General features: G+C 37.5%; 1 protein-coding gene across 1 annotated transcript in view; it reads left to right on the forward strand.

Moving 5' to 3' along the window:
* Positions 1-18,168, forward strand: part of Frmpd4 (FERM and PDZ domain containing 4) — a 195,992-nt gene that overhangs the window by 166,015 nt on the left and 11,809 nt on the right. The window contains exons 9-13 of the mRNA XM_077107497.1: positions 1,262-1,381; positions 7,257-7,393; positions 10,807-10,933; positions 13,382-13,471; positions 14,222-14,404. Coding sequence (XP_076963612.1) covers positions 1,262-1,381; positions 7,257-7,393; positions 10,807-10,933; positions 13,382-13,471; positions 14,222-14,404 — 657 coding nt within the window. The remainder of the gene's footprint in view (positions 1-1,261; positions 1,382-7,256; positions 7,394-10,806; positions 10,934-13,381; positions 13,472-14,221; positions 14,405-18,168) is intronic.

An 18,168-nucleotide genomic window follows, 5' to 3' on the forward strand; every position in this document is an offset into this window, starting at 1 on the left:
CCTGATTCTCTTGATTTAGTCCAATTGGGGGTAATGAATTGGAAAGTTGTCATTTGTGTTGGTTTATATTCTTCTCAAAACTTGACCTATTATTTATATCAGATTTAAATCAACCCATACATATATTAAATCGTTTCTAATGATTGTTTATTATTTTGACCTATGCTAAAGCATTCTTGGAAATTGAACTATTTTGTGCCTTATTATAAAGTAACAATCCCTGATATACAGAATCCATCAACTGGAAGCTCAATATCTGCATCCGAGAAGCAGAGCTTAACAAGAATTGGAGTGCATGTGGTTTATTTAGAAGGAGATCTTGGGAAATTCTGGAGGAGGAATGAGGAAGGGAATGGAAACAATTGGGAAGTCGATAAGGACTATATCATCAAATCAGTTTCTACTGCAGACAACTCACCCCAACTGGGGAACTATGGGAGAGAGTGTAAAATACATGTCAGAAGTATCCCACCCAATGGGTGAGGTAGCTGGGGCATTTGTCCACCACTGTATGGCCTGCTATTGTTGGTGAGCTGCATCTGAGGATAGGTAACTCCCTAGTTATTCAGGTTTTCCTTGTGCTGTCAGATGGTCACAGGTATTTGCAGGAAATAGCTTTTAGCCTGTAGCAAAAAGTTACAAGGGGATGCAGAGAGATAGCCAGTTACTATGAGTCTAACAAAAGCCCCACAACTCTATCTTACCATTTATACTTTTTCTCTAAACTTATGTCTACTTCATAGGCTTCAAGGAATGTGTCATGCTGATTTATTGAATAAAGATTTTTTAAAAAAATCTCTTCTGGTACTAGGTAACCAAAACTTAAGAAAATTTATTTAAATATCCTGAAACAAACCAACTACATTTCTTTGAAATCAATGTGATGTAATTATTACAATTTCTGAGTGGGGTAAAAATTGGTTTAATGTAAATATTTGTTTGAATTCGTATGATCCTACAAAGGACTATATTTTCTCCTATCTTGACCTGCTTCCCCCCCACCCCCATATACTGGGCTCTCCTGGGATCAGTTCCTTAATAAGTCCCTTGCATGGAAGCCCTCATCTCCAGGCCTGCTTCTGGGAAACCCAACCTAAGTCACAAGGTAAGATGCAGTTTTCAGGGAATGAGTATCCATGATAAATACTAAAAGAACTTTTGACTACTTTAGTGTGGAAAGAAAGTTAACTTTGCTTCTCTGTCCCTCAGTCATCTCTCAGATGGCACTGAAAGGTTCTTGTGTAATGGGTTTATTCTTCAGGTGACACAGAGGCCCTGTTCCCATAAGATGAGGTGTCTTTTCCGAATTAGCTTTGTCCCAAAGGATCCAATTGACCTGTTAAGGAGAGATCCAGTTGCTTTTGAGTATCTCTATGTTCAGGTATGTGAAAAATTTAGCATGGTTTATACAAAGGTTGTGGGATAAATTAACTTTTTCTCCTTGAGTTATTTTTGGGGAATTCTTTTCCTGTTAGTCTTCATCTTAAAAAGTTGTAAAAGTAGTCATCTATATTTTCCACTCAGGTTCAGCAATGATTAACATTTTACCATATTTATTAGTGTGGGTGTATGTTCCCTGTCTCTGTCTCCATAGGAAAATACACACACGTTTTTTTTTTTCTAAATGACATGAAAGGTAGTTACCAAAATCAAGTGTGTTTACTTCTAAATACAGTGTACAATTTCTAGTAACCTAAATTATTTTTTATATGATCATTGTACAATTCACAAAATCAAGAAATTTAACATTGATGTTATTTCCATTATCTCATCTGTAGTTTGTATCCAAATTATGCCTATTGTCCCCCAAAGGTTCTTTATATCAATTTTTATTTGGATCAAAATTCACAGCAGGATCTCATTTTGCATCTAGTTGTCATTTCTCTCTAATCTCCCTATCTCTGGAACATTCCTTAGCCATTCTTTGACTTTTATGACCTTGAGAGTCTTGAGGTGTACTGATCAGATATTTGTAGAAATCTATCAACTTTGGCTTCTCTGGTATGTTTTTATGATTACATTGAGGTTATATATTTTGGAAAGAATAAGATGAGTGACTGTGTCCTCTTCAATGCATCACTTCAGGAAGCACATGATGGCGGTTTATCCCCTTATTATCAAGTCTCACTCTTAGATGGTATTCTAAAAATTTTCCTTCCCAAATTTACTACTTTTTCTTTTGTAATTAATAACTAATTTGTGGAGTCACTGTGCAACTCTTATTATCCTGTATTTCATCAAATTTTTACCCACTATTTTAGTATTAATTGATGATTCTTTCCTGAATCTATTAATATTATAATGGTAGAAAATGATGTGCCTAATTCCATAATTTCTTCTTCATCTATTAATTTGCATGTTACTGTAAGAAATATTTTTCCCTTCTCCTTTATTTATGTATCTACTCATGCACTTATTTGGTGCTTAGATTGCTCTGAAATATTGTGATATTCATTATACTGGAATTATTAGTTTTCAGTTAAAAGAACTTTAAGAAAATAATATCCTTTCCAGACCATCTATCTGATATTTGATTCTAGGATATAATTCTCCCAAAAGCAAAAACTTCCAGGAATGAGTATCTGGCACAGTTTGTCCCAAAAGAAATTTACTCAATTTGATATTTAGGAGATGATTCTATATTTTTCTATAACCATATCCTATTACTCTCACTTAAATTTCCAATAACAAACAAACGTTTGTTAACTCTGAGTAGTTGGTGTACATGTATTGGATGTATTTCAAAGCTTTTGGAATCCTCAAAAGTTGGATAGGGAGAAGAGAGAACGTAGAAGAGAGATAGACAAGATAGATTTTACAAGTTAGAAATTATCACATAAAGTAAAGTGATAATAAGCCCTAGAGATCAGAAATGAAGTCAGAAAATAAAAGAAGGAGAACATTCTAGCACATGGGAGCCCTCAGGGTAAGGCCAGTTAAACTTTCACTACCTCAGTGGTCTTTAGAAGAGACTGTGGTATTTATGGCTCAATACGATGATTGATATTCATGAAGATGACCCTGAACACTTAGGATGCATCAAATCCTGTTCAGTTCATACTCTGTTTATCAAGAAAAAAATGTATTCTGGATTTTCCACTCAAAACAGTGAGACTGTCATGTTTTAAGTTTTTAAATGTTAAACTTGGTCACCTGAACCCTTTACTTGTCAACGATGCCCCCTGTTCCCTAACAGGCCAGGGAACCCAGACATGACTGCATGAAACAAAGCCTGATTCTCAGCTGATCCATTACTGCATCTTCCCCATATTCCTGCTGAGAACCAACACAGGGCCCACCACTCCAGTTAAGACCACGTGCTTCATTTATTAGCTCATTAGTTGCAAATAAGTAGTTACAGGTGCCAGTCACGCTGTAGCTATAGACAGATACATTTGATGATTTTTTTCTATAGTTATACATGCATCCTTATTGCAGGATGGTGCTTTAAATCCATTTGACTCTACTTCTGTTTAAACACAACAAGTACATTTTATTTATAAAAGAATAACATGCTTGTGTTTCCTCTTAAGTAGACAAGGAACACCTTAAACCTGATTCTATTAAGGTGTGTTTGCTCAAATTTAATGCATGGAGATATTTCTTACTCAAAAGACACATCTTTTATACCTGTGGGACTTGTCTCAGAATGGGAAAAGCTGTCTGGAGATCTTGCCTAGGGACAAGCAGAAAAAGACTAATGTTTCTGCTTTCCCACCTTTATGCTGTGTAGGTGGTAGATTAGCTACCTCTTCAAGGAGTAGCCAGCAGGGGAGATGGATAACCATATATGGTAGGCAATAGAGACCACAATAAAGCTGTTATCATCTTATATATCCTCCACTGAGAATAGGAAATGAAACTTTCTTTGCCTCAGACTCTCTACGTTGAAATGCCCATATCACAGAATGTGTGGTGTATCTAAAATAACATATCTGTCTGATATAAGAAAACAGGTTTGCAAAGTGGTGCCTGTGTGATGTTGATTTTAAGATACTAAAAAGGTGCAATGAAATTAACCTAGAGAATCAAAGAATAAGCAGAAACAATGTATGTCACTATAGAAAAACAAAATCAATTTTATTTAGCAGTCTCCTAACAAGAATAGTCACCATTGACTAGTTGAGGCATGCTGATGAAAACAGATTCAGAGAGTGATGATATCTATGAATCTCCTAGTTATTAATGGGCCTTAAGACCTTTAACAGATTTTAGCATGTGTATAACAATAAACTATTAATCCAGATTATTCTAATTCATAATTATGATGGGCTATGCTGACGTTTTCCTGTCTCCTATGTATTAAGAAAAAGATTGGTACACCAATTAGTAAACAAGATGTGACCTAAGAAGCTCCAAAATGTTTTCAAACACTGTAATAGCATTGGTTTACTTTTTAACACCTAACATTAATTACAAATGAACATTTCATAGGCCCAAAGACCTCTATTTAGCAAAACAGTGATTGCCATTCACTTTTGTAACTGTATTTTAAGTAATATACTTGAGAGTAATAAAAAGAATGATACACACACACACACGTGTGTGTGTGTGTGTGTGTGTGTGTGTGTGTGTGTGTGTATGTAAAAAATTCAGATTTCACAATAATTCTCAAGGATCCCTCTGAACTATTTATATAATTGACTAACTACCTTGTCAAAAAAAATCACCCAAAAGTCTGGTTAAATACAGGGTAAAACAGGGATGGGGAAAATGATCCCAGCCACAACTCTTGGGAGAAGTAATAGTGATGAATCATTTTTTATAAAGCATGTTCCACTATTAAGCATTCTCACAGGCATCATGACAGCCTTGTGATTTAATTGTTAATTCTCAAGTTAGTTGTTGAAAGTTTGACCATTTTTCACATAAGAAAATTGAGACTCAAGAAAAATGAAATGCCATTTTCGAGGTCATTTGATTAGTAGCTGACATAGCCTGGCATCAAACCTAAGATTTCGACTCTGGATTCTGTACAAAAATCATCTGCTTCAGATCTATTATGCGATAGCAGTCATTGAAGAAAGTGATTTATCAAATGGTTTATCTAAAAAAAAAAATTCTTCACGCACCTGGCACTGTGCCAAGTGGTTTCCTTATTCCTATCTTTCATGGGACTCTGTAAAATGACCCTATCTAGTCTGTTACTCCCTTGGACCCCATAGGAACAATCCTGAGCACTTGGAAATAATTGGTAAACCCAATCTAGCAAAACAAAATAGCAGTCAGACTAGGTAGTGCATACCTGTAATCCCAGTGACCTGGGAGGCTAAGGCAGGAAGATTGCAAGTTCAAAGCCAGCCTCAGCAACTTAGGGAGGCCTGAAGCAACTTAGCAAGATGCTGTCTCAAAACAAAACATTAAACAGGCTAAGGATGTGGTTCAGTAGTCAAACACCCTTGGATTCAATCCCTGGTACCAAAAAAAAAAGGTACCTTGGGATTGCTTTCAGGGACTTCCCTAACTTAAACTTCCTTGCTTTTGTCTCATGACAGACCCCCTTCCAACAAGGGGTCCCCTGCATTCCAGGTAGATTTAAGATTTTATCAGGAAACAAAGGTCAAAGAACACACTAAGGGTGGAAGGGTAACAAAATGTGGGTTCACACTTAACAGTAAAGCAACAGGCCAGAGGACATGCATACATCACAGGTGGATAGAGTGTGCAGCATACAGGGCCAGCACAGCATGGGTTAAGTATGCAAGGTGTCAACATTGTATGCGGAAGCCATATAGTGGTACAGGTTCCCATTGTAGTAAAATCAATATATAAGGGGCTGGGGATGTGGCTCAAGCGGTAGCACGCTCGCCTGGCATGCGTGCGGCCCGGGTTCGATCCTCAGCACCACATACAAACAGAGATGTTGTGTCTGCCGAAAACTAAAAATAAATATTAAATCCATCTCTCTCTCTCTCTCTCTCTCTCTCTCTCAAAAAAAAAAAATCAATATATGAAGTGATTAAAATGTGCTTCTCTTGAGAGGAGACAAACAACTCCTGATGTAGGTTTCCATTTGAAATCCTTTTGGGACAAGGCAAAGAATAAGGAAAAGAAGGATGTTTTAAAAAGGGTTAAATATATTCTTTAGCACAAGAACCCAGGTTCCCATAACAAAAATAAGTAAACATATGCAAATCATACTTAAGCAATGCTGTGATTTGGTCAACATTTAGCTCACTGCTTTGTTCCTAATGAATGAGAACCCTACTCTTTTAAGATCCAAGTCTTGTGGTCATACAGGACTTTGCACTTGATAACACACTCTCAGTCACCCTTTAATTTGATCTTTACAACAGATCCTATGAGTTAGGTGTTCTCCATTTTACAGATGTACAAACTAACACCTGGAGATGTGGAATGACTCCCACAGAGTTACACTTTTGAAGTAGCAGGGCATTCAAATGAATGGAAAATTTGAATAACTGCCCTTTAGAGTGTGCCAGTGGACACATATTGAATGCTTGAACTGCTCCCATGAGGCAGTTGGTGTGAATCCCCATTGCATAGATGAGTTAACTGAAGCCACAGGCATACACGCTAACAGGGCAAGGTTTCACACACAGGTAGCCATTGGCAAAGCTGGGACTGCAGAACAGTTGGGTAGAAGTCCAGAGCTGCCAACCCAGTCACCTTACTAATTCTGCCTCCCTGAAGCTGCTCTGGATTGACAGAAAGAGAGAAGGCAGGGAGGAATGTTGTTGATGACAGTAGTTAATCTGTAACAGCGTTCACAGCTTACCAGCTAAGTTCTAATGGCTTTACATTAACTTAGGTAAGTAATCCTCAACACAACCCTATGACTCTTGATGCTTTTCCCCCACTTTATAAGAGGGGACACTTGCCCGAGTTCACACCCCCTAGGAAATGGAAGAACAAATTAGGAGCCTAGAATTCCAACTCTGACAGCCTAACTCCAAAAGCCATATTATGCTATCAGTGCTTCAAGTGTTCAGCTGCAGCACCTGTGTTTGGAAATTTCATTCCTAAAATCCTAATTATTTTTACAAAAAGCTAAATATTTAAATAACAGCTTGTCGATGAATGTTAAATGTTTTGTGTGGTCTCTGTGTTTGTGCGTGCAGTTAAATACTGACGCGGTTCCAAGCAGCACGGTGGAAATGTTTCCACTTTTAGCCTCCTTGCCTTTGAAGTGAAGGTTGAAAATGCTGGGGGAAATGCGTGTCACCTGTTCCTCTAAGGCAAAGCGGGGCGGCCCATTCTCTGACGAGCTGCGCCCTCTGCTGGTCTCTTCGCAGAGCTGTAACGATGTGGTTCAGGAGCGATTTGGGCCGGAGCTGAAATACGACATAGCCCTGCGGCTGGCCGCCTTACAAATGTACATCGCAACAGTTACCACCAAGCAGACGCAGAAAATATCGCTCAAATACATCGAGTAAGTGTTGGCTCTCAGCGTCATTTCAGAGACAGAGACGCTGCCTCCTTAACACCTCAGTGTATTTTTGATCTTTATTTCCAAAATTGATCTTGCTTGTAGCAGAGCATTTGTTAACCAGAGGCAAATGTATGAATATCATGTCCCTGATGTAGTGGAAGAGATCCATTACTTACATAATCTGTCTTTAAAAATTGTAGTTAAAATGAGGGTCACATTTAAAATGAAGTGTACACTTAAAAATTCCTAAAAGGATTTGGTTCCAAGTCAAGTTTAATCTCAGTGCCTTTCAAGCATTAACTTGTTTAATTCTCACAATGTCCCTATAGTTGCAGTGGGATTTTAGGTTCATTTTAGAGATGAGCAAACTGAGGCATAGAATGATTATGTAATTTGCCCAAGTCACAGGGCCATTCACTGGAAGGGGCAAGGGGACCCTTTGTTGTGCAACAGTTTGCATGATGGCTTGAGGCACCTGTGTTTACAAAGTGTCTGCATAACCTGAGATCACTTGAGATGGTCAAAATGCAGTATCAAAAGTAATGCTGGGCTGGGGCTGTAGCTCAGTGGTAAAGAGCTTGCCTTACACATGTGAGGCACTGGGTTTGATCCTCAGTACCACATAAAAATAAATAAATATACTGTGTATTCATCTACAAATAAATAATTTTTTTAAAAAAAAGTAATGCCATAATTGGGAAGCATGGTATTTGTAGTGAAAACTGAGGTTGAAAGGATGCCCCAAACCAACTTTACTTTGTGAATCATATCTTGTTATGAATGCCTTCTCTTGCTTAGTCTTCCACTCAACTGCTTCCATAGACTTCTTCAGCCAGGGAAGATCCCCTTGTCTTAGAAAAAAGACAGTGTGTATTGCCCTCAGTTGATGAGTCTATATAAGTGAGTATATTCAAGGGTCATCCTTTAAAAGGGAGCTCTGTGTCTCCCTGGAGGTGATTCAAAAGCCTAAATCAACCCCAACTTACTTCGTGCTGGCAGTTCTTTATGCTAAGAAACTGGAACACTCATATTTCAGAGTTCATGACCAGGCCAAAACCCCATCTCCATGTAACGTTTAAAGTTGCCTTGAATTTCTCCCTGTCCCCACCTCTAAGAGATGGACAAACTAACAATAATCTCACCTTCCAAAGAAGCCTCCCATGGGCTGCCTATAAAATAACATGATGCCAGGTTAACCCACCTGGGGGGAAAATGGCTTTTCTCATGAACTTGTGTTGGAAAGTATTTGAACTCCAATTTTCTGTCTTCAGTGCTACTGTTCTGGCAACTCTGAATTCACCCATTGATGCCTAGAGACAAACCCTCATATTCAGTTAGAGTCTCAACCCACTCCTCCCAGATGGTTTCTCTCTTTTTCCCTTGCCACACACCTGCAGTGACTGTAGCCTGAGAGAGGTACAGCTCACAGAGAGGTCTCAAACGCAGCTGGACATATTCACACCTTTTTCCACTCCCCTTTCTGAAGTTCTTAGAGACGAATGAAACTGGCTGCCATTTGAAAAGGTGACCTGCACAACCTGAGCAGATCTTCACACAATTAAGATGCATTTCTGTTCCTACTCTCTTGTAGCCACATTTTCTCAGGTTGAACATTTTCCCAGGTTGTAGAGTCAAAAACCTCTCAGAGATAACTAGCTTGACTAAGAATCTTGCAGATTCTACAATAGTGTCATCATCAATTCCTTTATTCAACAAATATTCATTGAGCATCAAGGAACTTGTGGTCTGATTGTAAAGATAAGACATGAAGATATGAAAAGTAGTTATTTAAAGTAATAATTCCAGGCTGGGGCTATAGCTCAGTGGTAGAGTACTTATCTAGCATGCATGAAGCCCTGAGTTCCATCCCCAGTACCAAAGTAAATTAATTAATTAATGATAAAAGTAGAACTAAAAGGTCACTCACAAGAGTACCAAATAATGAATTAAAATAATAAGTACAAGTTGAGGAAGAAGAAAAAATATAGTGATCACAAATAATTGCATCTTTAACAAAGAACATGAATGGTCAACTGGGGGAAAGTTGGTTTTTTTCTATTTTTATTGGTTCTTTTTAGTTATACATGACAATAAATCTACCTATCTTTGTGCTATTTAATTACAACTTTTTTTCTAACTAGTGTCTTATGTGAGGGTGAGAGTCACTGTGCTATATTCCTATATGTACATGTGAAAGTAAAGTCAGATTCACTCTACTCACTTTTCCTATGCCATTCCTTCTCTCTTCCCTTCATTCCCCTTTTTCTACTCCTCTGATCTTACTTCTATTCTGGTCTTTTATCCCCTCTTATTTTAAATTAGCTTCTGCATATCAGAGAAAACATTCAAACTTTGATTTTAGAGATGAGCTTATTTCACTTAGGATGATAGTCTTCAGTTCCATTCATTTACCAGAAAATGACATAATTTTATTCTTCTTTACGACTGAGTAATATTCCATTGTGTATATATCCAACATTTTCTTCATCCATTCATCTATGGAAGGGCACCTAGGTTGCCTCCATAGCTTAGCTGTTGTGAATTGAGCTGCCGTAAACACTGATGGAGTTGCATTACTGAGGTATGCTGATTTCTTCTTACCCTTCTTCAGAGAGGATCTGGAAAGGAAGAAATAACAGAATCTTCTTGAAGCTCTTTATAATTTAGATGACACTGGTTGGGCCCACAAACAATCAGTATAGGTTTCTAAGCATTCAAATATGGAACCTTTTTAGAAGAGGATTTAACGATTGCTGGGGGTTTGGCCAAAAATATATTTACCCAGTCCTATGTGCTGCCTTTTTTCTTATATATCCATATCCATGATAGATGTATACTTCCTATAAGTACTGACATACTTGAGGGTCATAACCTGCCCCCTGCATAAGAGATATTGATGGAAGGAGTTACACATGAATTGACTGGGATAAAAGAACTGTGAGTTTCTAGAAAATGAGCCACTGATGAGGGAGAATGGCAAAGAAGATGCTTTGGGGCATGAAGAAATTGCAGCCATTCTTCTAAGAGAAGAAGGAGAAAGAGAGAAAATGTGGGCAGACAGGGAGATGTGAGAATGGGAATAAACAAAGAAATGGATAGAAACAGGTATTAAAGGAATAAACTTGGACATGTGAATTAATCTCCAGAAATGGGTTGGACAAAATGCCTCTTCAATTTCCATTGGTCCCCATGTGCCTTCTTAGCATTCTTTCTGGAGAGTAAGGAATATGTTTCTTTTAAAATACAAACACATGTATTAATGATCAAATAGTATGTTTCCTGGATGTAAATTAAAAGTTGCTTCCCTGCCCTACCAAGAGTTCATTTGTTCCAACAAACATCAGAGTGCCATTTTGTCTTAGATAACTAATCATCACAGGAATGTGAAATTAAAGATATGCTTTTTCTTGCAGGAAAGAATGGGGATTAGAGACTTTTCTTCCCTCTGCTGTGCTGCAAAGCATGAAAGAGAAGAACATAAAGAAAGCACTTTCACACCTTGTCAAAGCAAATCAAAACTTGGTACCACCGGGTAAAAAGGTATCACATTTGCATCTTAATAGAAAATAGATTTTGAAGAGGGAGGTTTGCATGCATTTTTTTAAATGTTTAAAATTAGCCCATGAATAAAATACTTAGCACCATATTTTCAGAAGGCAGTAACACTCTAACTTTAAAAAATCATTAACGTTTTCTAAGACTAATGAAAAACAAATATCCTTATGGAAACCTGTGTACTTCTTACAAGTTAGAAATCTCTTATTGTATGAGACGTGTACATTCACGAGCCTACCTTGCATGGCCTCTAAGACCTTGGGATTAGACAATACAGCTGTAAGATAATTCTGCATTTCCTTCATGTTCTTGCTTACTGTTCAGACCAGCTTAAATGTATAGCAGCCAAAAAGGGGCCCTTTTTAAATCTGGGTATATCTACTGTAACATAATTGATATCTGTAACAGTTCATTCTTTGTCGCAGGGGGAAGGGAAGCTGTCCTGGGCATTGTGGTCTCTACCTACCAGATGCCATTTTCACCCCTCCCCTAATTGTGACAAACAAAAGTGTCTCTGTACAATGCCAATTGTGCCCTAGGGAACAAAATCACCCCTACTGACAACTATTGGATTAAATCCTACTTTTAGAAGGAAGATAAAATTATTTCTGTCACTCATCATTAGTGTTAAAACTTTTGTATTTGTTTTTATTAAGTAGGAGAAACACAGAAGACTTTTTAAAATATACTGTTGGTCAGAAAAGAAAGGTATGGTTTGTAAATAATTTTTAAAAAATGATTCCAATAACCAGAAAGAGGAGACTTGAATTATTGGCATATAAAATAGGGAGCAGGCTAACAACCTAAGAACACTTTCCAATTGATATTGGCTATAGAAACTTATATGACTCTCATATATATCATGGTCCATGTAGATAATTCTTTGATCTTAGTATCAGATTCTAAGTCATTTTACTAGTTAAGGCACATTATTTCTATTCCTTTCTCCCTGCCCCATAACATTTTTTAATGTGTAATCAGATTCAACACACTCTCAGCCTCCTTTCACTTACAGTTCATGGGAGTATGTTTGTCCCATCGCAGTGAACATTCAGCTTTAATAATATAGTGGAATGCCCTGGGTCAAGATTTTTTTAAAATTTCCATTCTGATTTGCCCAAAGCTAATTTCTACTAATTGATTTGATATTTTTTTAAATATTTACCTTATAATAATTTAGGAACTAATATAAGTTCTATCCATTTCTGTATGTATCACTGTCCTTCTATAATGCTAAGTTTTTCTATAACAAGTGGCTTGCTTTCAAAATTTGCAAAGCATGTTGAGTTTTTGTAAAAAGTAAGATGAGTGAGCCAGATACAGTGGCACATGCTTATAATCTCAGTTACTTGAGAGGCTGAAGCAAGAGGATAACAAGTTACAGGTCAGTCTCTGCAAATTAGCAAGACCCTGTCTCAAAATCAAAATTTTAAAAGGGCTGGGAATGTACTTCAGTGGTGAGCATTTCCCTAGCATGCGTGAGTCCCTGAGTTCAATCCCTAGTACCACAAAATAATAGTAATAATAATAATTATAATCATAACAATAATAAATGGCACTAAATAACAATTACATAAAGGATAGTACCTTCAAGTGAAACAGAATTTAATGAGCATTGCTACTGAAAGATCATCTAAGCCTTTTTGGAAAATTTCACCCTTAATAAACATTCCTAGCACATTCAGTATGAAACATGGACGTGTTTTTAATCGAAATACTTTTTTTAATGATGTGGGGACCTACATTAAGTCTTTATAAAGATAAACTTTATCTGGATAAAATTTCATTTGTAACTCATTCATGAAACTCAACAGATTCTCAGAGTTGAATTAACCAAACAAGGACTTATATAGCAAGTTCAAACATTTCCACAATGATTGGAGTTCAGAAAGTTCATTTTCCCTGTAAATTTGCAAAGACCAGAAGAAACTTGAGAGGGGAGGTGTAAGAGCCTGTTTAAAAGGCTTTGCATAGATTCCAGGTGCGTATTCTAAACAGCTCCCACAAACTACATACAGGTGAGTCTCCTGTGCTGTGGGAGAATTTGTGTGCAATCCACCTTTGTCCTTAGTTGCAATTGGAAAGCACCACTCGCCTCTTGAAACTTCCCAATGGGCAGATGTTTCCATGGAACATTTTATGAACTTGTTCTCACTTGTCAAACATCTCAGCCCACATACCCATACGCGTGAGTTCCCCATGCATTTCTCTCAAATGAATTAAGATTTGAATCTTGATGTCATGTTGCAATCTATCATCAGGAAACCAAATACATAGCAATTTACTCTCCTTCCTAAAGAAGGGTCTTGTCATATTCCATCTCCCCAGCAAGAAATTGTTCTTCTAGTTTGTCCCTCGTTTCTAGTCGGTCTCTAGCCCAAATGGACTCACACCCAATGGAGTCAACAAGTTAGTTTTCTTTTCTCTCTTCAGCTCTCTGCACTACAAGCCAAGGTTCACTATCTCAAGTTCCTCAGTGACCTGCGACTGTATGGGGGCCGTGTGTTCAAGGCAACGTTAGTGGTAATTTCTGCTTTCTTGCTTTTTATCAGAAGCTATAGAGGTCCATAAAATATCACTGCAGAGGCTGTCTTCAATGAGCTGCCCCTGAAGCAAAAGCAAATCAGCTATTAATCTTTTCCAGCCTTCATTTCTAATTGACTTCACCACTGTCTGAAAATATCTGAAAAAAAATGTTAAACTAGATAATGCCATTGCAGAATGCCCTAGAAAAAGAAATGTGAAGAAACAGGAGAATCAAAGGGCTCTAACAACAGCTGCTTTTTAAATCATTGAGCCAGAAGTTTCTTTGACACTAAAAAGAGAGAAGCCACAAACCTCATTTCTAAAAAAAAAAAAAAAAACCTTTTGTGATTATGAATTTATTGTGTTATGATAACATTTTCTTTATATATTATTCATATAATTTACAAGAGCTTCAATGTGATCATATATCTGGTTCTTCTCATTAGATGATGTAGTACAATGTGACCCAGACGTACTTTCTAAAGAAAATATAATCTTAGGGCTGGGGATGTGGCTCAAGTGGTAATGCACTTGCCTGGCATGCATGCAGCCCGGGTTCAATTCTCAGCACCACATAAAAATAAAGATGTGTGTCCACTGAAAACTAAAAAATAAATATTAAAAAATTCTGTCTCTCTCTAAAAAAAGAGAAAATATAATCTTATAAAAACAGGCTCTCAGGTTCAACTTTGCATGGTGCTTCAGAAAGTGTGAGTTTTAAAATATTTTGTCATCATCTCTTCTCAGCAGGCAGAAAAGCGCTCAGAAGTGACTCTCCTGGTTGGGCCACGGTATGGCATAAGCCATGTCATAAATACCAAAACCAATCTGGTGGCACTTTTAGCTGACTTCAGCCATGTCAACAGGATCGAAATGTTTACTGAAGAGGAGAACTTGGTGAGGGTGGAGCTCCATGTGCTAGATGTGAAGGTAAGCCTTTCAAATGTTGACATATGACCTTGGTTTAAACATCTCATTTCTGGCAACACTGCTGGCATTTACAAAGCAGAGAAGTTAATGTGTGCAGAGTCTCAGCAATGCTCTGAGGTGCAGGAAAACCCATCCCACTCAGGCCTGAGACTCCAGTCTGCTGTGATTTGGGGGCAATTTGCTATGCTTCTCTGGGCTTCATTTCTTTATCTATACATGAGAAAGCAAGCTATCTCATTTCGAAGTCCCTCTTATTTTATAATACTGAGCCATAGGCAGAGACTAGGGGAGATTTTTCCCAACTTTCTAGAATGTATGATTCACTCAGAGTCAGGGAGATTTTTCCCTAACTTTATTCAAAATTCCTATTCCCTTTCATTAAGTTGGGACCATATGTGATTGTTCTTTTGGAAAAGATGGGTATTTTAGTTTGTCTTCTCATGCTGTAGAAATTGGTACTGACTAAACATCTTGCCCCTAGGAATGTCATGGTCATTCTATTTAAAACAACCATCCGAGGTTGTCTACAAAGGGCTAAACTCTACTCCCCTTATCAGAAATCAGCAGGAAACAATCTAGGTCTCCTTTTCACACCCCCTTCTTCTTCCAGTAAATTTGAGTCATTGAATTTTGCCTATGTTAATCTATCTAATGTTTCTATGGAGAAAAAGCACTAGACCCAAAAGGAGACAGGGCCTCCACAAAAGAGACAGCATCAGCTAGCAGGGCTGCTTTGAGGATGGTCAGAGAAGACCCAACCATGCCCACACTACCACCAGTGTGGTCTGGGAAGAGTAGATCAAGAATAACGGAAGCTATGGGAAAGGGTTTCTAGAGCAAATCAGGATATATCAGTACACTCTGCAACAGGAACAAATGGTCAGGAAAGAGAATATGGAACTAGGACATGTTATCTATGCCCCATAGGATTTCATGGGCTGAATCTAGAAGACTCCAGTTGACTTCATGGCAAGTTACGAGTCTTGTAATGTATTTGGAATGTCTGTCCTAGTCCATGACTAATGATACTGAGGGAAATAACCCCATAATGAGAAAAGGGCAGAAGAATGAACTGAATGTGGTCATTATAGGTCTGCTATCAGCATTAATCTAAATAGAAATGAATGGTGAAACCCTACTAATGGTGTCCTGCTTTGTATTGAATAATGGTAGTATAGCTTCAAGATTGAGGGTAGATCGCAACTATAGTTGAAGGAAAGATAGTTCAACAAGAAGTACAGGTTCTTTGGATGGGAATTTCTATTCTACCAATCAGGGACATTGATCATGACCCGTATCCTATTCCTGGGAGTGCCAGTAGAGACCTGTTTCTTCCTCTCTTCATGTCTGCTTTTTGTTGTTCCCTTATTTCTCTCCCAGGTTCTTTCACTTTCCACAAGAACACACTCTTCCTAACTAAAAAAAAAAATTGCTCTATCAAAATTTCCTTCCCTGAACACCCAAGATACATGTCCAATTATATAATATCATTGGTTTCCAGAAAGTTTTATCAAGGTCTTTTCTCAACTCTCACTCAGTTCTAGTTAACCTTCCTGTAAATGTACCATTTCTTTCAGAAGTATCCTTTTCCTAGATATCTTAGACAGTTTTCATTCAGTCTTTTATTATTATTAATTATTTTATTTATTTTAATTAGGATATGTAACAGCAGAATGCATTTTGATTCATTGTACACAACTGCAGCACAAATTTTCATTTCTCTGGTTGTACACAGTGTAGCATTGTTCCATATGTGCAGTCATACATGTACTTAGGGTAATGATCTCCATCTCATTCTACCATCTTTCCTTCCTTGACCCTATGACCCCTCCTGACCTCTCCCTCCCCTTTGCCCCATCAAAATTCCTCCATTTTTTCCATGCTCCCGCCCATTATGGATCAGCATCCACTTAATCAAAGAGAACATATGGCCTTTGGTTTTTTGGGATTGGCTTACTTCACTTAGCCTAATATACTCCAACTCCATCCATTTACCTGCAAGTGCCATGATTTTATTCTCTTTTAATGCTGAGTAAAATTGCATTGTGTATATGCGCCACATTTTTTTTTTATCTATTCATCCACTGAAGGGCATCTAGGTTGGCTCCACAGTTTAGCTATTGTGAATTGAGCTGCTATAAACATTGATGTGGCTGTGTCCCTGTAGTCTGCTGATTTTAAGCCCTTGGGTATAGACCAAGGAGTAGGATAGCTGGGTCAAATGGTGGTTCCATTTCAGGTTTTCTAAGGAATCTCCATACTGCTTTCTAGATTGGTTGTACCAATTTGCAGTCCCACCAACAATGTATGAGTGTGCCTTTGTCCCCACATCCTCGCCAGTCATTGTCTGTATTCTTGAAAACTGCCATTCTGACTGGCGTGAGATGAAATCTTAGAGTAATTTTGATTTGCATTTCTCTAGTTACTAGAGATGTTGAACATTTTTCATATATTTGTTGATCGAATGTATATCTTCTGAGAAGTGTCTGTTCAGCTCCTTAGCCCACTTATTTATGGGGTTGTTTGTTTTTTCGGTGTTAAGTATTTTGAGTTCTTTATATATCCTGGAGATTAGTGTTCCATCTAACATATGTGTGGCAAAATTTTGCTCCCAAAATGTAGGGTCTCTCTTCAACTCATTGATTGTTTCTTTTGCTGAGAAGAAGCTTTTTAGTTTAAGTCCAGCCCATTTATTAATTCTTGATTTTATTTCTTACACTTTAGGAGTCTTATTAAGGAAGTCAGGGCCTAATCCAATGTGATGCAGATTTGGGCCTACTTTTTCTTCCATTAGGCACAGGGTCTCTGGTCTAATTCCTAGGTCCTTGATTCACTTTGAGTTGAGTTTTGTCCAAGGTGAGAGATAGGGGTTTATTTTCATTTTGCTGTGTATGGATTAATAGTCCTCCCAGCACCATTTGTTGAAGAAGAAAATGTGTGTTTTGGGCTCCAAAGTATGTTTTGGGCTCCTCTGTCTAATATGAGATAACTGTATTTGTGTGGTTTTGTCTCTGTATCTTCTATTCTGTCCCATTGGTCTACATGTCTATTTTGGTGCGAGTACCATGCCATTTTTCTTACTATAGCTTTGTAGTGTAGTTTAAGGTCTGGTGTTGTGATGCCTCCTACTTTACTCTTCTTGCTAAGGATTTATTTGGCTATTCTGGATGTCTTATTTTTCCAAATAAATTTCATGATGGCTTTTTAATTTTTTTTAAGTCGTAGATGGACACAATACCTTTACTTTATTTATTTTTATGTGGTGTTGAGGGTCGAACCCAGTGCCTCACACATGCTAGGCAAGCACTCTATCACTGAGCTACAACCCCAGCCCTCATAATTGCTTTTTCTATCTCTATAAGGAATGACAATGGGATTTTAATTGAAATTGCATTGAATCTGTATAGCACTTTGGGTAATATGGCCATTTTGACAATATTAATTTTGCCTATTCAAGAGCATCAGAGATCTTTCCATCCTCTAAGGTTTTCTTCAATTTCTTTCTTTGTGTTCTGTAGTTTCATTATATAGGTCTTTCACCTCTTTTGTTGTTTCCCAAGTATTTTATTTTATTTTATTTTTTGAGGCTATTGTGAATGGGGTAGTTTTCCTAATTTCTCTTTCAGAGGATTCATCACTGGTATATAGAAATACATTTGATTTGTAAGTATTGATTTTATATCCTGCTACTTTGCTAATTCATTAATTCTAGAAGTTTTCTGGTAGAGTGTTTTCAATCCTCTAGGTATGTCATCAGCAAATAG

Source organism: Callospermophilus lateralis, chromosome X (assembly GCF_048772815.1).
Source record: "Callospermophilus lateralis isolate mCalLat2 chromosome X, mCalLat2.hap1, whole genome shotgun sequence".
In the NCBI taxonomy this organism is placed as follows: Eukaryota; Metazoa; Chordata; class Mammalia; order Rodentia; family Sciuridae; genus Callospermophilus; species Callospermophilus lateralis.